At 37.2% G+C, this 17,266-nt stretch overlaps 1 protein-coding gene across 1 annotated transcript in view; it reads left to right on the top strand.

Annotated features, from left to right (window-relative positions):
- The window catches only part of LOC107571020 (CUB and sushi domain-containing protein 1-like), a gene marked incomplete at its 5' end in the record, with an annotated part of 105,079 nt that overhangs the window by 63,596 nt on the left and 24,217 nt on the right, over positions 1–17,266 (top strand). The window contains 7 exons of the mRNA XM_016257306.1: positions 1,791–1,976; positions 3,901–4,095; positions 7,934–8,107; positions 8,719–8,892; positions 10,033–10,206; positions 12,806–12,994; positions 14,719–14,892. Coding sequence (XP_016112792.1) covers positions 1,791–1,976; positions 3,901–4,095; positions 7,934–8,107; positions 8,719–8,892; positions 10,033–10,206; positions 12,806–12,994; positions 14,719–14,892 — 1,266 coding nt within the window. The remainder of the gene's footprint in view (positions 1–1,790; positions 1,977–3,900; positions 4,096–7,933; positions 8,108–8,718; positions 8,893–10,032; positions 10,207–12,805; positions 12,995–14,718; positions 14,893–17,266) is intronic.

The raw sequence follows: 17,266 nt of genomic DNA on the forward strand, positions 1-17,266 counted from the left end.
TGAATGAAAAGCTTCTGCTGACTGCTGCCCAAAAAGGGTGCCCAGGGCCGCACTTAAATTTTGTCCTTTTAAGGGCGTTTCACAAAGATGCCTGCCAAACTTTCTATAAATTTAACAAGCAAAGATTTTACTCATGGAATCTCATTACTCTTAATCACACAAAGGTAAAAGACACCATTCCAAGGACTGGAGGTTATGGCACTAATATCCTTTTACCATTGCACGCACCTCAGAATAGCTCTGGCTAGACCCCATTTGTATTGAAGGGCATCTAGAATGGGTGCTAATTAAGGCCAATCATTTCTTTAAGTGGTGGGAGCGATCCATGCAGTCTGCCAGCAGGTCAGTCTGAGGTAGAGGAGGGCTCAGGGCTTGATTTTTATTCAGGTTGTGATCATTTTAACGAGGAAGAGTTTTAATTGGTCCCGTTGCTTTCCTCTGTGTGCCTGCCTCATTTTTTAGAGACCCCTTTCATTTTTCTTGTTTAAAAGAGCCAATTCCATATATGAATGTTTGCATGTAATAGAGGTCTGCTACCTGACGCGAGACCAACGGGACCTGACTGACCAACAGGTTTTAACGGGTTTCAAGTTCTAGTGACGAGCTACAATAAAGTCCCATTGTATCAGTATTGTTCATTGTTAGTTAATGTTAAAAAATGTAGTGAACTCATGTTAACAAATTAAACCTTACTGTAAAGTGTTTTCCAACATATTGCATCAGATTTCGATCAGGTTTGGGTTTGTAATAAATAAAACTATTTTCATAATGTTTTATGGTTCTACCACCTTCAGGTGTTCCTGCAAAGCTCCTACTTCCAAGCTATATATGTGACCCTGGACCACAAACCCAGTCTTAAGTCGCAGGGGTATATTTGTAGCAATAGCCAAAAATACATTGTATGGGTCAAAATTATAGATTTTGTTTAATACAAAGGAAATATCATGTTCCATGAAGATATTTTGTAAATGTCCTACCATAAATATATCAAAACTTCATTTTTGATTAGTAATTTGCATTGCTAAGATCTTCATTTGGACAACTTTAAAGGCAATTTTCTCAGTATTTTGATTTTTTTTTTTGCACCCTCAGATTCCAGATTTTCAAATAGATATATATCAGCCAAATGTTGCCCTATCCTAACAAACCATACATCAATGGGAAGCTTATTTATTCAGCTTTCAGATTATGTATAAATCTCAATTTCGAAAAATTGACACTTAAGGTTTTGTGGTCCAGGGTCACATATATGGTTGTATTTCTATATATGCATAGAATCTAGAAACATATCAGAAACATTGTGCACATAATGCATGGAAATGTAAAATGAATCCAGTATATAAAATGTTGATAGTGCATTCAATATTCAAAATAATGAATACAAAGGGTAAATATATTTTGCTTATTTTACTTATTTAAACTTTTGAATCTACTATGCTTATTTATTATTATAGTTATGAAAATCAAGTATTTAGTTTCATCATAGTCCATAATTCACACTTCCACATTAAAAAACACAAAATATATAGCAAAAGCAATGAAGGAGATAAAAAACCCCACAATGTATCCTTTACTTTAAATGAAACATTATGTAAATCACCTGTTCAAATTTATTTAGCATTAGTTTTGAAGAAAATGTTTTTGTTGAGACATTGTTCCTGTGTTGCTGCTCATGTTGCGCTTTTCAAGTCAGGAGGTGTTGCATGAATTTGAATAGAATGAGAGTTCTATTTATAGATGCGCTGTATAGCACGTATCCACCTGTAATGCTATTTGTGTCTGATTGGCAGCTGTGTCTTGCGGAGCACCAGAGTCTCCTGCTAATGGGTCGTTCCACGGCTTCCAATACACAGTGAGCAGTGAGGTGCTGTACCAATGCGAGGAGGGCTATAAGCCTGACGCGAGCAGCCTGCTCACCGCCGTCTGCCTGGAGGATGGCACCTGGAGCAACGTGGCACATCCTACCCGTTGTTTACGTGAGCAAATCAAGCCCTCTGTTTCTATGCCAACAGCATGTTAAAATCTACCGCCTCATTGAACCGCCGCTTTCTCGCTCAGTTCCCCCTCTGAGAGTAATGTAGGGCAGGTAAATGGCAAAATTAACAATAATGACTTGATTTTTTGTGGTTTGGCAACTCAAACAAGACAAATGGTATGATGTGGCATGTCCCCCCTCTGACCTGAATTACCATTAGCCTACAAAGCCGACTAAAGAGCCCACAGCCAAATAACCATGTATTATGCATTCAGAGGTCACGGCGAGAAAGACGCTCATTACAGCCGATGTTGCTACAGATAATGTCATTTAATATTATGATATTCCTCATCATCGACAGAAAAGAACCCTACCCTGCTCCGTAACACTATGTCAAGGTGTTCTTTCATTCTAGAGCTTTCGGATGATAGTATGACACATCCACGGTGTCTGAGACTAGCTGTATGCTACAGCACTCGAGATGTTTGTAATTATCTAAGCAAGTGCGAGCTGAGGGACGTGAAACCTTTGTCCTGTAGAACATGGGGAGAGAACATTATGTGAGAGATAAAGGCAGGGGGAGGGAAAGATGTTTTGGTCTACTTAAGATCTTGTTTAGTATACCTGACCTAGCTTGCGAGCCTTTTTTTTTTCCTCAAAGTTTGATGCGCCCGCACCAAATTATGCTTCTTTTGAATCCGAGCTATGCACTGTGCTGTTCAATCAAAGGACCATCTGTTCCGTGCTGGCTGCAATATTGTTACTCTGAAACCACTTCAGTTTTCAACCACCTTTATATGCACCTTTATAACACACAAGACAAATCAACCACATTTTCCAATCTTGAATGTGCTAACGAAATGAAACGAAAGAGTGAAAACTCTTTCAAACATTGCTCTCTTTGTTTAAAGTCAGTCCAAGATTCTCAACCAATGGTGTGAGTTTATAGAACAATGGCGAATGTGAAATGTGTAATTTTATCCTCAATGACAAAAATTGAAAATTGACATTTTGCACACAGCTTATGGGATGCTTTTTAAGTCGCATATTCTGGACGCTTGTTGGCTACTCATTCATTTTAAATGTAGAAAATTGACATTTGGTAACACGTTATAATAATTTTCAAATATTATATAATGCTTAACAGATCACATATTCAAAAAGCTACAAACATGAGATAATTCACTTAATTAATGTTTACTAATAAACTTATTAAACATTACCTAATGATGAACAGATCTTTAATTCATGCAAATTAAATTGCTTACACATGTCTTTAAACTTTAGACTCATGTACTTTCTACAAATGATTTTAACAGATGTTATAGAATGGTTAAATGCCGTTGAGAATTATTGTATAATCATTGTATAATTCTGTGTAGATTTGTAGAAAGTACATGAGCGTAAAGTTTAATGACATTTTAACTAAAGATCCGTTAAGCATTATATAATGTTTGTTAATGATTTATTAATGACGTTTTTACTCATTTGTCAAAATCATTTGAATATTTCTAAAAAGTGCCCGAGCATATGAATTAAAAGTTTAATGGTGGTTATAAGCATTTCAATTTACATTAAATGATGATCTGATAATCATTAGGTAATGTTTCATTAGTACATTTGTGAACTCTAACAAGCACATTATCTCATATTTCTAGCTGTGCAAATTTTAACTAATGATCTGTTAAGCATTATATAATTTTTGTCAATGATTTAATTATGAAAGTATTATGTTTTAGTGCAATGTAATTTCAAGAATGTAAAGCAGCCTTTGAGAAGCATGCATTCAGTCAAGTGTGTCCTAACTTTTCAATGGTATTTTATATCTATCCCATAATTCCTGCTGTAAGCTCTAGTTATTCCAGTTCTAGGACCCACAAGGTCATGGTTTTCCATTAATGCATTATTTGCCTTCTGTCCTGCAGCGGTTCAGTGCCCTAACATTGAGAGCATGCTCTCAGAACACATGGTGTGGCGTCTCATCTCGGGCTCGCTGAATGAGTTCGGCGCACGAATAATGCTGAGCTGCTCCCTGGGCTACTATCTGATGGGCAGGAGGACCATCAAATGCTTAGCTAATGCAACATGGGAAGGGCTGGAGGAGAAGTCTACCTGCAAGAGTAAGAATGCTTTTACACAAACACAACGAGACGCACATACTTTTTTGTCCATTTTGTAGCTTGGCTGGATAAATCAGCATCCACTTTCATTGTATGGGAAAAAGGAAGCTCTGTCTGTCATCTTTTGTGTTTCACAGAAGAAAGAAAATCACATGAAAGTGAATAATTGATGATAACATTTCCAATTTGGGCTGAACTATTCCTTTAAGAAGACCCCACAAAAAAGCACAATTGAATTCCAAATTCCGCTCTTGGGATTTCACGAAAAGATCACTGTGTTAATTACCAAACAGCATCCATTGTGAGCTAATGAAACAAATTCATTAGGGTAGCTAATATGTCTGAAATCTGGCCGCTCTCTATACCACGTCTCGTTTATTTCTCCACTGATCCAAGCGTAATCCTCTGGATTTAGCATGCGTGCATAAGACGCCATCCACTGCTTAGTCAGTTCTGATTGTGGCCCGGTTTCCACCGCTGGGACAGGCTGTGTAAACAGTATCACGGTGATTAAGTCTTCGGTGAAAAATGCTTTAACTAATTCGAGGTCAGAGAGCAAATGTAAATATTCTAATCAGAGGCAGCTTAATTTATAATGTGTTTACGCACCATGATGAGTAAGTTGTTAATGAAAGGAACAGATGCAAACAGCTGGGGCTTAAATTGTAATTTGGACTTCTTAAAATGTCACAAAATAAATGCGTGTTGATTGCATGACTAGTGCATGCACATAACAATGCATTAGTGTTGTTTGCTAAGGTAAGCATGGCTATTACTGTTGCTCATTCTTGGGGTTATGGATTTGAACAAATTCTTAACCCCAGGTATGAAATCTTTTGTATTTAATCCTGTATCCTTAGCGCTACAGATGAGAAATAAAACCTCAAATTGTGCTTATTGTTGAATAAAGAGATTTAGTATCCAGATTTATGATTTTCACCTGTAAGAGAAATATACAATCTTATAGGCTTACACTGAAGCAGGAATATGAGCTGTATCTTGATACCAGAGACTGTCACAGACACTTTGAGGTGGCCTCTTTTGTTCAGAAACCCCACAGAACAACTTAGCATGTGGTAAAAAAAAAAACGCATAGCAACACGCTGACAATGGCCAATCACTGCTCACATTTCCTTCAGAAAATGCAAGAATCTAGTGGTAACGTTTCATTTTAAGGACCAATTCTCACTATTAACTAGCATGCATATTACTATCATGTTGGTTGTTAATTAGCACATATTAATGCCTTGTTCTGCATTACCATATTTTAGGTCCCTTAATACTGCCCCACACCTAAACATAACAACTACCTTACAAACTATTAATAAGCAAATAGGCAGCAAATTAGGAGTTCATTGAAGCAAAAGTTGTAGTTAAAGCAGCACTATGTAACTTTTGGCGCTCTAGCAGTTAATAAACAGAACTGCACACATCCCGCGGAAGAACATTCCAGCCGGAGCTACTTCTCTAAGTTTATGTCTATGGCGATTCACACAGGTATATGTTACTCCGGAGCGGTGATGACCCGATCAGGCTACAATAGTCCAAATATAAGTACTTATTATAAGTGTACCGTAGTGATTCGGAATAAGACAAACGTTTGGAAGATGAATTCATTATGTACTCGCTCGTTATATACATTTTTGCAAATTTTGAACACAGAAAAAGTTACATAGTGCTGCTTTAATAGTTAATCATGCATGGGAGCTGGACCTTAAAATAAAGTGTGACCAATCCAGTTTACATAATCACTAAAAATCACTTTGTTTTTGTTTTTTCGTTCCAGTTCACTTACAGTTCTTCTTAATTTCTTAATTTGCAGTTGTTCTTAATTTACTCTAATTGCACTTAATAAGTGTAAATGAAGAGTTTGGTTCCAAAACGCTATACATCCATTTTGATTAATTTGAGTAAAAATGTGTTTTCTTTACCAAGAAAGTGTCAAGATGAAAACCACAATTTTCTGTTTCAAACTTTCACATAGCATATTTAGGTTATAATAAAATTAAAAATTAAAATCCAGATTTTGATTTTCAAAGATTTATTGTAAAAACTGATTATTTTTTTCCCCAAAATTCAATAAATTGTTGAATCAATATAAAAGTTATTTTTCATATTGAAACTGTTGAAAATGCACCACAAAGTTGATCCACATATGACAGCCTCTGAATCTGGTCAATACTAATCTTATTAATAGCTTACGTTCCCTTTCAGTCGGTCACTCTCGACGTCACGTCGGAGGACCGACGAAATTGAGATCTCGCTTAGAGGGACCAATCTACTTCGAGTGTAAACTAAACGAGCCAATGCACATTGGCATGCGATTATTGCATCCAGCTGCTGCTGATCACAGCGTGAGTATAAGTAGGCAGCAGGTGCAGCGCATATTCAGCTTTTCGCTGCGGAGCCGAGCGATCACATCGTTCCGCTCCTGACTACTCTACGGAGAGAAGACTGAACGAGTTCAGCACCCCACCGCAGAAACCACCACAGGTTCATCAATGCCGTCAAAATTATACATTTTTTTAGGGCTGCACCATAAATCACATGCGATTGTCATGCGCATCTTGATCGCGGTTCTGTGATTAGTAGTAAATCTCCATCACGTGCTTTCAGATGGAGCGGCATTTAATACACAGAGCCGTAGATCACTGACAAGCTACGCAATATCGCGTTCATAATCAAAGGCGATTCATCTATGATTATGAAAGTGATATTGCATTGCTTGTCTGTTACTGTCTACCATGAGTGGAATGGTGCGCTGTGATTGGTTGAGCGGATGTATCGCATTCTGCAGAGAAGGGAGACTGACGTCTGTCGCGGTTTGGAAAGATAGGGAGAAAACATGACAGAATAACACGCGGATATCGCATTTTGCGTAAAATAAAAAATTGACTTTTCAATACCGACCAGATACAATACTGATTTTGGCGGGAACTAAATTTTTTTTTAAATGGCGTTTATCGCGTTTTGGAACCAAACAAATATACAAAATATACCATGTAGTCTCTTATCAATCAAACTATTGTAAACAATTAAAATCTATTTAAAGGTTTGGTAACACTTTAGTATAGGGACCCATTCTCACTATTAACTAGTTGCTTAGTAGCATACCTATTATTAACATATTTTACATGACCATATTCTACATCCCTAATCCTACCCAATACCTAAAATTAACAACTACCTTATTAACCAATAATAAGCAGTAAATTAGAAGTTTATTGAGGCAAAAGTCATAGTTAATGGTTTGTTAATATTGAGAATTGGACCTTAAACTAAAGTATGACCAAAAGTGTATTTAAAATGGTAGAAAATGTCCCTAATATATGTATGTACGTTTTAGCCTAAAGTCTTTATTTTTGATAAAACAAAACAAAATAAATGTATGTTCATGCTATTTGACAAATCATATCAGTAGTGTAAATAGTGTAAATACCATTGAAACGTTTATATGATTATCTTTATGAAACTAGAATTGTATGTAGGTATTTAAAGCATGACAATAAACTAAATGTTAAATTTCATTTCCATTTGTTTTATTTATATTTATTTTTCTATACTACATTGTTTAAAAAAAAGAAGTGAGAAAACAGTAGTAATAAACAGTAAGTAACAAAGTGTCCAAACGTTTTACTGGTAGTGTACTTCTATTACCCTTGACATCTCCACCAGTATAAAAACACATCCCACATGCCACCTTCACCCCTCTGTTTCCTGGTAGCTAGTAGTCACTGTGAATAATTATGGCATATTGTGTCCACCATCACCAATGTGACCTTTTTTCAGATAAAATTACCATGTGTGTTCAAGATATTGCATTGGCTATTTCCTCCAGTCATTTCCTGTGGGGAGCTTCCATCCCCTCCTAATGGCAAGAAGATGGGCACCCTGACTACCTATGGCGCCACAGCTATCTTCATGTGTAACACAGGGTACACTTTAGTGGGCTCGCACGTGAGGGAGTGTCAGGCTAACGGTCTCTGGCGGGGAGATGAGACCAAATGTCTGGGTAAGTAGCATCTTTCAGCGGGGCTTCTGTGATCGGACGTTATTATTACTGAACCATTCATGTGTAGAGAAAAGCAAATCTGTTTACTGGATGTTTTCCTACTCTATTATATTATGCTTGTATAGTTCTAGTTATTGTACAGCACTAAGAACAATGTGAGTTCTCTAAGTAGGACATGTTCCTGGAAAAAACATCCTTTGTTAGTCCCAGAACAACATTCCTATCAGACATTCACAGCTCTAGCCCTAAATTGACATAGTCTTGTGTTGCCAATATTAATTTATGGCTTATGTAGTGCTAGATAATACTGGAACTAGGGGAAAATCCTTGAACAAGCATTGAGAGCAGCTAAACTAAGATATGCCACTGTGTGATGATCAACACTGACCCTTAGACACATCACCTGCTGCTTGACCAAACAGCACGGAGGGCCTTTCATCGAAGTGTCAAGCGGTGACTGCCGGAGTGCTCTCTGGACATGCTGTGGTGCTGATGTGTCTGTGCTTCATGATCCATTAAAAGCCTAGTTTGAATTTGTGTTTGTTTAGTAACAAGAATTGATTTTCATCAGAGGTTTGTTGATTCTGACCACTTTTGAAAATGTTTTTCAGCTGGTCATTGTGATTCTCCGGATCCGATTGTTAATGGCCACATCAGTGGTGATGGATCTAGTTATAGGGACACGGTCGTTTATCAGTGCAACCTGGGCTTTCGACTCATAGGGACGTCAGTTCGTATCTGCCAACAAGACCACATATGGTCAGGCCAAGCACCCGTGTGTGTTCGTAAGTGTCTTTTATTTATTTATTTATTTATTTATTTTAATTAATTAATTTATTTATTTTTGTATTATTCTTTTTTTAATGAATACATTTCTGGGTCTGTCTAAGGTCTGTCAGAATATTCAAATGTTTAGTTAGATTAATTACTTACGTGTTTTATATAATAATTAAATCAAGTCACGTCTAATTCATTTATATAGCGCTTTTCACAATATGTATGGTTTCAAAGCAGCTTTACAGAAAATCATGATGTTAATGTTTATAATGTTTATACTGTATGTTAATATCTGGGAGATTATATAATCGCTGGGGTATATTTGTAGCAATGGCCAAAAATACATTGTATGGGTCAAAATTATTGATTTTTCTTTTATGTGTGGTGATACAAGCAATCAAGCAGTTGAATAGTAAAAAGGTTAGTAAAAAAAAAATCAGGTAGTTGAGATATTTCCAACTTTATATAGAAAGCTGTGACATAATTTGTGACAATATCAACAAACACAGCTGAGATTTGTTATATATTGCTTTACATACTGGATATATGCAGTTAAAGTAGGATGTACTAAATATCAACTTTTAATATATCGATGGGCAATAATAAATTTTACATTTACAGTTTTTGACGATATTAGAAGCAGTTGAGATTTGATCTAATATAATGCCTAATTTGTGTATGCTGGGTTGGATAGACGTATAATAGTTGTATAGATGTGTTATTAATTATTAATGTCAGTAATTTAATTTATTATTTTGTTATCTGGTGATCTTGATTAATTTCAAGACATCAGATTATTTGCAGAAGAAAGCATTCATTTAAAATAGTGTCAGTAACAATTCAGTATAGAGACCAATTCTCAGTATTAACTAGTTGCTTATTAGCATGCCTATTATTAGTACTTATAAAGCACATATTGAGGTAAAAGTCATAGTTAATGGTTTGTTAATAGTGAGAATTGAACCTTAAAATAAAGTGTGACCAAAGTATCTTTAGAAGTTTTGTTTTTCTTTCTTTTTAAATAAAAAAGTATCGTTTAATTTACAACCCTACTTTTTAAGTAAAAAATGTTGTAACTTCAACATATGCACAAGCCCTTTCAGCAGCTTCAAAAAGGAAGTGATTGATCATTCTCGCTTTCTCAACAGCCATAACCTGCGGCCATCCTGGAAACCCTGCAAACGGTCGGACAAATGGCAGCGAGTTTAATCTCAACGACGTGGTCAACTTCACCTGCAACACAGGCTATTTGTTGCACAGTGCATCCAGAGCGCAGTGTCGCATGAACGGACAGTGGAGCAACCCTCTACCTGTGTGCAAAGGTATGAACCTTTCAATAAACACAATTTTACTGTATATCAAACGCTTCCAGGCAGCCTGTCCCTTGTTGAGAATCTCAGCGGAGACGCAGCCTTGAACACCGTCTTGTTATGCGAGAAGCTCCTTAGTGAGGCTGTTTAACACCCACAGCTCATGGGCTTAGCATTAACAGAGCGAAACCAGCATCTGTGCTCAGCAGTCTGAGTCAGCCAGTGAATGACAAGAAGCAATGTGCAAATAATGCTCTGTGTGTCATTTCCCATCTCGAAGTGTCGATTTGAAAGTCAAATGGGTCTGCAGCAACCCGTGTGACATTGTGGGATGCTTTCTGACATTAAGTAGGAGTAACTATGCACATCTTGTCACTTTAATGATTAATTAATGTGCGAAGGAAGTTGTTGATGGTGGCCTGGTGAAATTGAATCGTGACGGAAAATGGAGGCAGGTCAACTCTTCTAAGATGGACAATTCCCCACAGGCTGAGCCAGAGCCCAGGGATGAAGCACTCAGCAGGGAGAACGGCTGACGTTCATCTGAGCGGATGCATTGTTCCATGAAACAAGTGCAACATTGAGTTGATGTGAGCTTAGAAACTAACTAGACATTTTTTTTATGGCCAGTTTAATAGTTTTGACTAAACCATGTAGAAAAATGACATTTATTATTGGTATAATTGTAAGCTTATTATTATTTAATTGTTAAAAAAAAAAAGGTAGACATGCACAAATGCACGAAAGATGTGTAGAATTAAATGAAAAGGGTAGAATTCTAATACATAGTTGTTTAAGAGGAAAAACAGTCATATACAATTACACAAACATAGAAACTGTAACGCTTTAGTTTAGGGACCAATTATCATTATTAAATGTTTGCTTATTAGCATGCTATTAACATATTGGCTGTTTATTAGTACTTATTAAGCACATATTCTGCATGACCATATTCTACATCCCTAATACCTAAATTTAACAACTACCTTACTAACTATTAATAAGCAGCAAATTAGGAGTTTATTGAGGCAAAAGTCATAGTTAATGGTTTGTTAATAGCGAGAATTGGACCTTAAAGTAAAGTGTAACCAAAAAAAAAACAAGTAGAATGAACGGGAGGGGATATGTTCGGTTCACTTAGTTTTGTCGTGGCCATGACATATTAACATGATAATATGTCGTGGCCTCGAGATGCTATGTTGAGGGAACGACATCCATTTCTCGTGGCCACGACTTCTTATGTTGAGGGAACGACATATTTTTCTCGTGGCCATGAGTTAAATGCGTAAACAAACCTGCATGGCCATAGCAACCCGGGATTATCAGAGATGGATTAGTAATATGTTATTTTGAATTAAGCAATTATTATATTAAATATTATTGAAATTATTAGATTATTAAATTATTATATTAACCATAGACCTTGGCTACCGGACTGTATTGCACGTGATGTAGACAGGTTCGAATGAAGTTTATTGTGAATAAATGTTACATAAAATAGGATTACAAGAAAACATTTTTATCACGAGTTAATATGACGTTCCCACGAATTAATACCTTGTGTCCACAACATATTACCATGTTACCACAAGTTAATAAGTTGTGGCCACGACAAAAGAACCGAACATGAACACCGTAATATACCAATGAAAAAGCTAGAATTCTAATATACATTTGTTTAAAAGGTAAAAATGTCACACAATTACACTAAAGGTAGAACTGTTAAGAGAAACCTAGAATTGTTATAATGAAAAAAAAAATTGAATTGACATACACGAATAAAAAAAACAAGTAAAATTGTCATATACATTTGTAAAAAAAAAAGACGTGTTGTCACAAACAATTTTAAAAAAGTGTTGTTTTATTCTTATACTGTCTTATTCTTATACTGAGCTGCAATGATAAGATATTTATGTTCAAGATACACTCAGATCAAGTCTCACAAAGAAAAACAACACACCAATAACAGGTGCCAATTATCAACTTTTTAGCTGCTTGTCCACCCACTTTTCTTCTCCCAGGGGGCTTAATTGAGCGCCGAGACATTGACAGCTGCCACCAAGGCAAGGCAGTCTAGTTTGTTTCCCCTGGACATGGCGTCAACTTCTATCTTTCTTTTTTTTTTGTTAAATTGCGACGGGCAGTAACTGAATTTGTAACTTCATGGTCAACACAGCATGCCAAGAACAGCATGTTCCCGGTTTGAGTCAAGAAATGTACTATTACTACATCTGTCAAAATCTATCACTACAGTATAGAAAGAATCAGTTACATGTGTAGAATAATGTTCATTGCGTGAACAGATATGTCAACTTTAGATCAGAATGCATGCATGACATGTTCTAGGTATGCACGGGAAAACAAAAGACTCTTGACTGTTGAGGAAGTGCACAGATAAAAGGCAAAGTAAGTTCTGAAGAAGCACAATTCACCCTCTTACAATCCATATCTTCAAAAAGAAAGTGCGGTTTACGGTGTGGAGTTGATTGAAATTGCTCCAGAGGCTGCACCAACGATCCTACTGTTCAGCCTCTTCCATTGATTTCTTCTGTCTTTCCTCACTCTTGCTTCCCTGTCAGACATTAAGCATCAGGCTGTTTTTATCTTGCAGTGGTAAACTGCTCTGATCCGGGCTTTGTGGAGAACACCATTCGTCACTCTCAACAGCGCTACCCCGAGAGCTTCAACTACAGAAACACCGTGATGTATCACTGCAAGAGGGGCTTCTATCTGCTCGGCTCCTCCGTCCTCACCTGCCAGTCAAATGGCTTCTGGGACAGATCACTTCCTAAGTGCCTTCGTGAGTGATAGCCTCGTATTTCGTCCAATACACACTCGTCCAGAGATTCATAGAGTGCCAAAAACGCCATTGCTGTTGTATACATGTGATGGAATGCTTCAAAATACATTTTCTAAATTAGAATTATGGTTCTTGTTTTCAGTAATATCCAGCATTCTTAAAACAAGCTCAATTCTTTGGAGAAGAAAGATTATACAAGATTATTAAGATCTTTTTTTTTTCAGAGAATATTTTTGCCAATTGAATAACAAATAAACTTGTAAACATATATCCTATAAGTCTTACACAAGTTACTATGATATTTAGATATCTTTGCTTAAAAAAAGAGACAATCTTCTGACTGATTACTATTTCTGTGTATCTTTTTTTAATTATTATTAATATTTTTAACACTTGTGCACTAAAGGGAATAATTTGAGAGATTTAGCATTCTGACAGAATGTTAAAAGTAGCAATAACTGTTGAACTGTCAGCACACTGAAGTCATCTCTTAGAAGTTGCATTTCTAAATTCATCCCCTTAAAAGCTCCACCATTACAGCCATAAAGGGCCACTTTTGTAACAAAGACAAAACTTTTGTAAACAAGACAATTACTGCACTGTCAAAATGTTTTTGAAATAGTTGGTCAGTATACAAATGCAGACGGACAGCTAGCTTTTGGCATTGTCTCGCATCTGTTTCACATGCTGTGAGCATTGTATTTTTAAGTGTATTTATAACTTGACACATTGTATATTAAATGTGTCAATTTAAAAATAGTTCAACATCTCACGACTCTTATTATAATTTTTTTTCCCTAGCTGTTTAAATGCTAGCAGCCTATGTGATTGCCTCTTAGAAAAATGTCTGATTGGCGTCTGGATGTGGCTATGGTTCAAGAAACAGTATAATACCGTACTGCATTTACTCCTTCTGCAGTATATAGTTTGTAAGCAGTGCTCTGTAATTTATCCTACGGTTGCAGTATGGTTGACTTGACCATTAATTTTAAGTTTTCAGTGTGATGGATGAACCAGAACAAATATCAGCTGTGATTTTATCATCTCCTTCTTGACTATTTGATCAGACTGCCAAATTATATTTTTACACAAAAAAGGAATAAAATGCAAATTAACCATATTAATTTACAAGGTTTTGACTTGAAACCGCTTGCTGAATTAAACAGGCCTCATAGGTTAGGTCCTGTGACAACAGTGTAGCTTATGCCTGTTGTTCACACTTATACTGAACAGTTCACAGTATACTGAAAAAAAAAACAGTGTAACCAGACCGTCATAGTCGATTTTGAAAATATGTAGTTTTGCACATCCCTATTAAGGCTTTAACATTAAATATGATTGTAAGTGGGTTGCATCTAAACAGTCACTGTTTCCATGATAGTTGTAAAAAAACACTGGGTGACACTTTATTTCTAGGTGTCCTTGTTATAGTGCATTTAAGGACTGAGTAATATTAATTAACTACATGTACTTACTTTATGATTAGGTTTAGGATAAGGGTTTGGCTTAGGGTTACTTGCATGTAATTATGCATAATTTATTGTTATTATAATAGTAAGTACATGTAACGTGTAACAAGGGCACCTTAAAATAAAGTGTTACTAAACACTGCATAAATAAACAGCATGCATTTTGAGACAATGCAGAAAAATAACACTGAAATTTTAGCAGTTTTGAAGTATCTTATCGGAGATCTTCTGTCCACTTTCTTCTGCCCCCCATAGCAATATCCTGCAGTGATCCCGGCACACCGCCGTTTGCTGTCATGTCGGGCCAGAAGTTCACCACCAGAGCCATGGTCCATTACTCCTGCAGCCAGGGCCGAAGTCTGGTGGGGAATGCCACACGCCAGTGTCTGGAGGATGGCCGGTGGAGCGGCTCGCCACCCTACTGCTCAGGTACACACATCAGCAGGTGGCAGAGCCTCAGGGCGGGAGACTGCAGACCAGCCGGCTGATCTTTAAGCCTCTGTCTGAGCAGCTCAGCTTCGGACAGATTTTAAAGTTTAAACAGTAACTACTGTTGACATCAAGTTCTTGTTTCCTCAAAGTCCAGATGATGTGCACATCACGCAGCTCTCTGACATTACATGTTTATGTGATGCATTTATAAAATAATAATGTAGACCAGACTGCCCTGGACTAGAGCACGGCAGTTTGGTCAGAAGAACACACATTCATTTTGTTCATAGAGAAACTGATTTTACATTTACATTTAGTCATTTAGCAGACTCTTTATCCAAAGCGACTTGCAAATGAGGACAATAGAAGCAATCAAAATCAACAAAAGAGCAGTAATAAGTAAGTGCTGTGACAAGTCTCGGTTAGCCTAATGCAGTACACGTAGCAAGGTGCTTTTGTTTTATATAATAAATAAAAAGAAAACAAGTAGATAAAATAGAAATAGAATAGTGTTAGAGGCCCAAGTGTAGCATAATACTGCAATAAGCCCCAAGAAGCGTTTTATAAAAGCAATAAACCCTGTGAAGCCGTGGTTTACAGTGAATTTATAACAGCTAAGGGGCGTTGTAAAACCCCCTTAGCTGTTATAAATTCACTGTAAACCACGGCTTCACAGGGTTTATTGCCTTTTTAAAATGGTTATTCCATATATGTAGTAAGGTTTCACAAAAAATAAAACAGAGCAAATAAAGTGTAATGATATTAATAAAAACATTATTCTTCTGCCAAACAATGTAGTTCCTCAGAATCGGTTGTGGTTGCAACAAAGTGGTTGCCAAGCAACAGACAAACGTAAACAAAGGTGTGTGTTTGTAAAGTAATTTACAACAGCTTCGAATGTGGCTCAGCCAATCAGAATCAAGAACCGGAACTATCCGTTTTATAAATACAGTTTGACTACAAATTCCATTTTAGTACAAAATCAATCAAAACTACGTATCACATGTACAACAATACAACACGCAAAAATGTTACGCACAGAAACGATACACTCCTCAAATGCGGGATATTCTGGATTTACAAACTTTGACAGCTAAGAATCTGTAGTATAGTATAGTTTAGTTTAGTTTAGAATAGTTTAATTCATTCAGAACATGCTTTACACACTCTGATATTAAATGGCAAGTTATTTATCTTCATCATTATTGATGTTTTTAATGCAAACTAATAAGATAGATGACTGATTAAAATAAAAATTAAAGTAAGAATAAAGCAACAATTACTTTAATTTATAGCAGTCACATACACACAATTCTACCGTGAGTTACAGAAGATTTCCAAATTCCTGTTGAAGAAGAAATCTACCAATCAGAGAAGTCAGAAAAAACAGGAACTGCCCCAAAAAAGCTCAGCAGTGACACCCACACCTATAAATCATTGAAAATATTGTATTCAAGTTAGTGTCCTACAACTTATTTGAGTAACACCTTACAATAAGATCCCATTAATCAAGATGAGTGAATGCATTAGCTAACATGAACGTCTCGGTTACGTATGGTAACCCTCGTTCCCTTTCAGTCCGTCACTCTCGACGTCACGTCGGATGAAAGACGAAATTGGGATCCTACCAAAGGTCCACAGCTACTGCCCCTTCCAGTGTCCTGTGGAAGCCACCTGCGCCCCTACTTTTTGGCGTAGGCCAGGGCTTCTTCACAAGAGGACCAGCTACTGCTTCTATGGCACTACCCAATAAGTAAGACTGGATAACACTGGGAAAACGTACCCGTTCTACTTGGAACAGGGGCGTTACGGAAGCTCCAACCTTCCCGAAGGAGGTTTCGGAAGCAATACACATATGGACATTCCTTAGGTGCATATGGAAGAATGGAGGTGATTGTAAACCTCTTGGAAATGGCAGAAGTCTGCCGGGGAAACACGGGCTCAAGGCTATACCGTGGACTTTACACATATGAGATCCACTTGGGTCTTACATATGGAACCCAGCCTTCTACCGGTTCTCGAGGATTCAGTGAGTGAAGGCCTGGCGCCGGACGCTCCGCCACGTCTGGCTGCCGAGGGGACGGAGGAACTCAACAGGGTCTACTATATGGACTCTCTGGCGTGGTTTTGCAAGCCGACCCGAAGCCGGGGCCCCTCAGTGCTTCTACCCGTTTGAGGTGAGAACACAGGAGGATACCGGCTCCACACGAAGGCTATAAAATCTGGCGAACATGTTAGGAGTCGAACTAACACTTTTAGTTGAGTGAGCCCGCAACCTGAGTGGGTAGGGCACACCCTGTGCCTGATAAGCCAGGGTGATGGCATCCACTATCCAGTGGGCCATCCTCTGCTTAGAGATGGCATTCCCCTT

Source organism: Sinocyclocheilus grahami, unplaced genomic scaffold, assembly GCF_001515645.1.
Source record: "Sinocyclocheilus grahami isolate Dianchi unplaced genomic scaffold, SAMN03320097.WGS_v1.1 scaffold1537.1, whole genome shotgun sequence".
Lineage (NCBI taxonomy): Eukaryota > Metazoa > Chordata > Actinopteri > Cypriniformes > Cyprinidae > Sinocyclocheilus > Sinocyclocheilus grahami.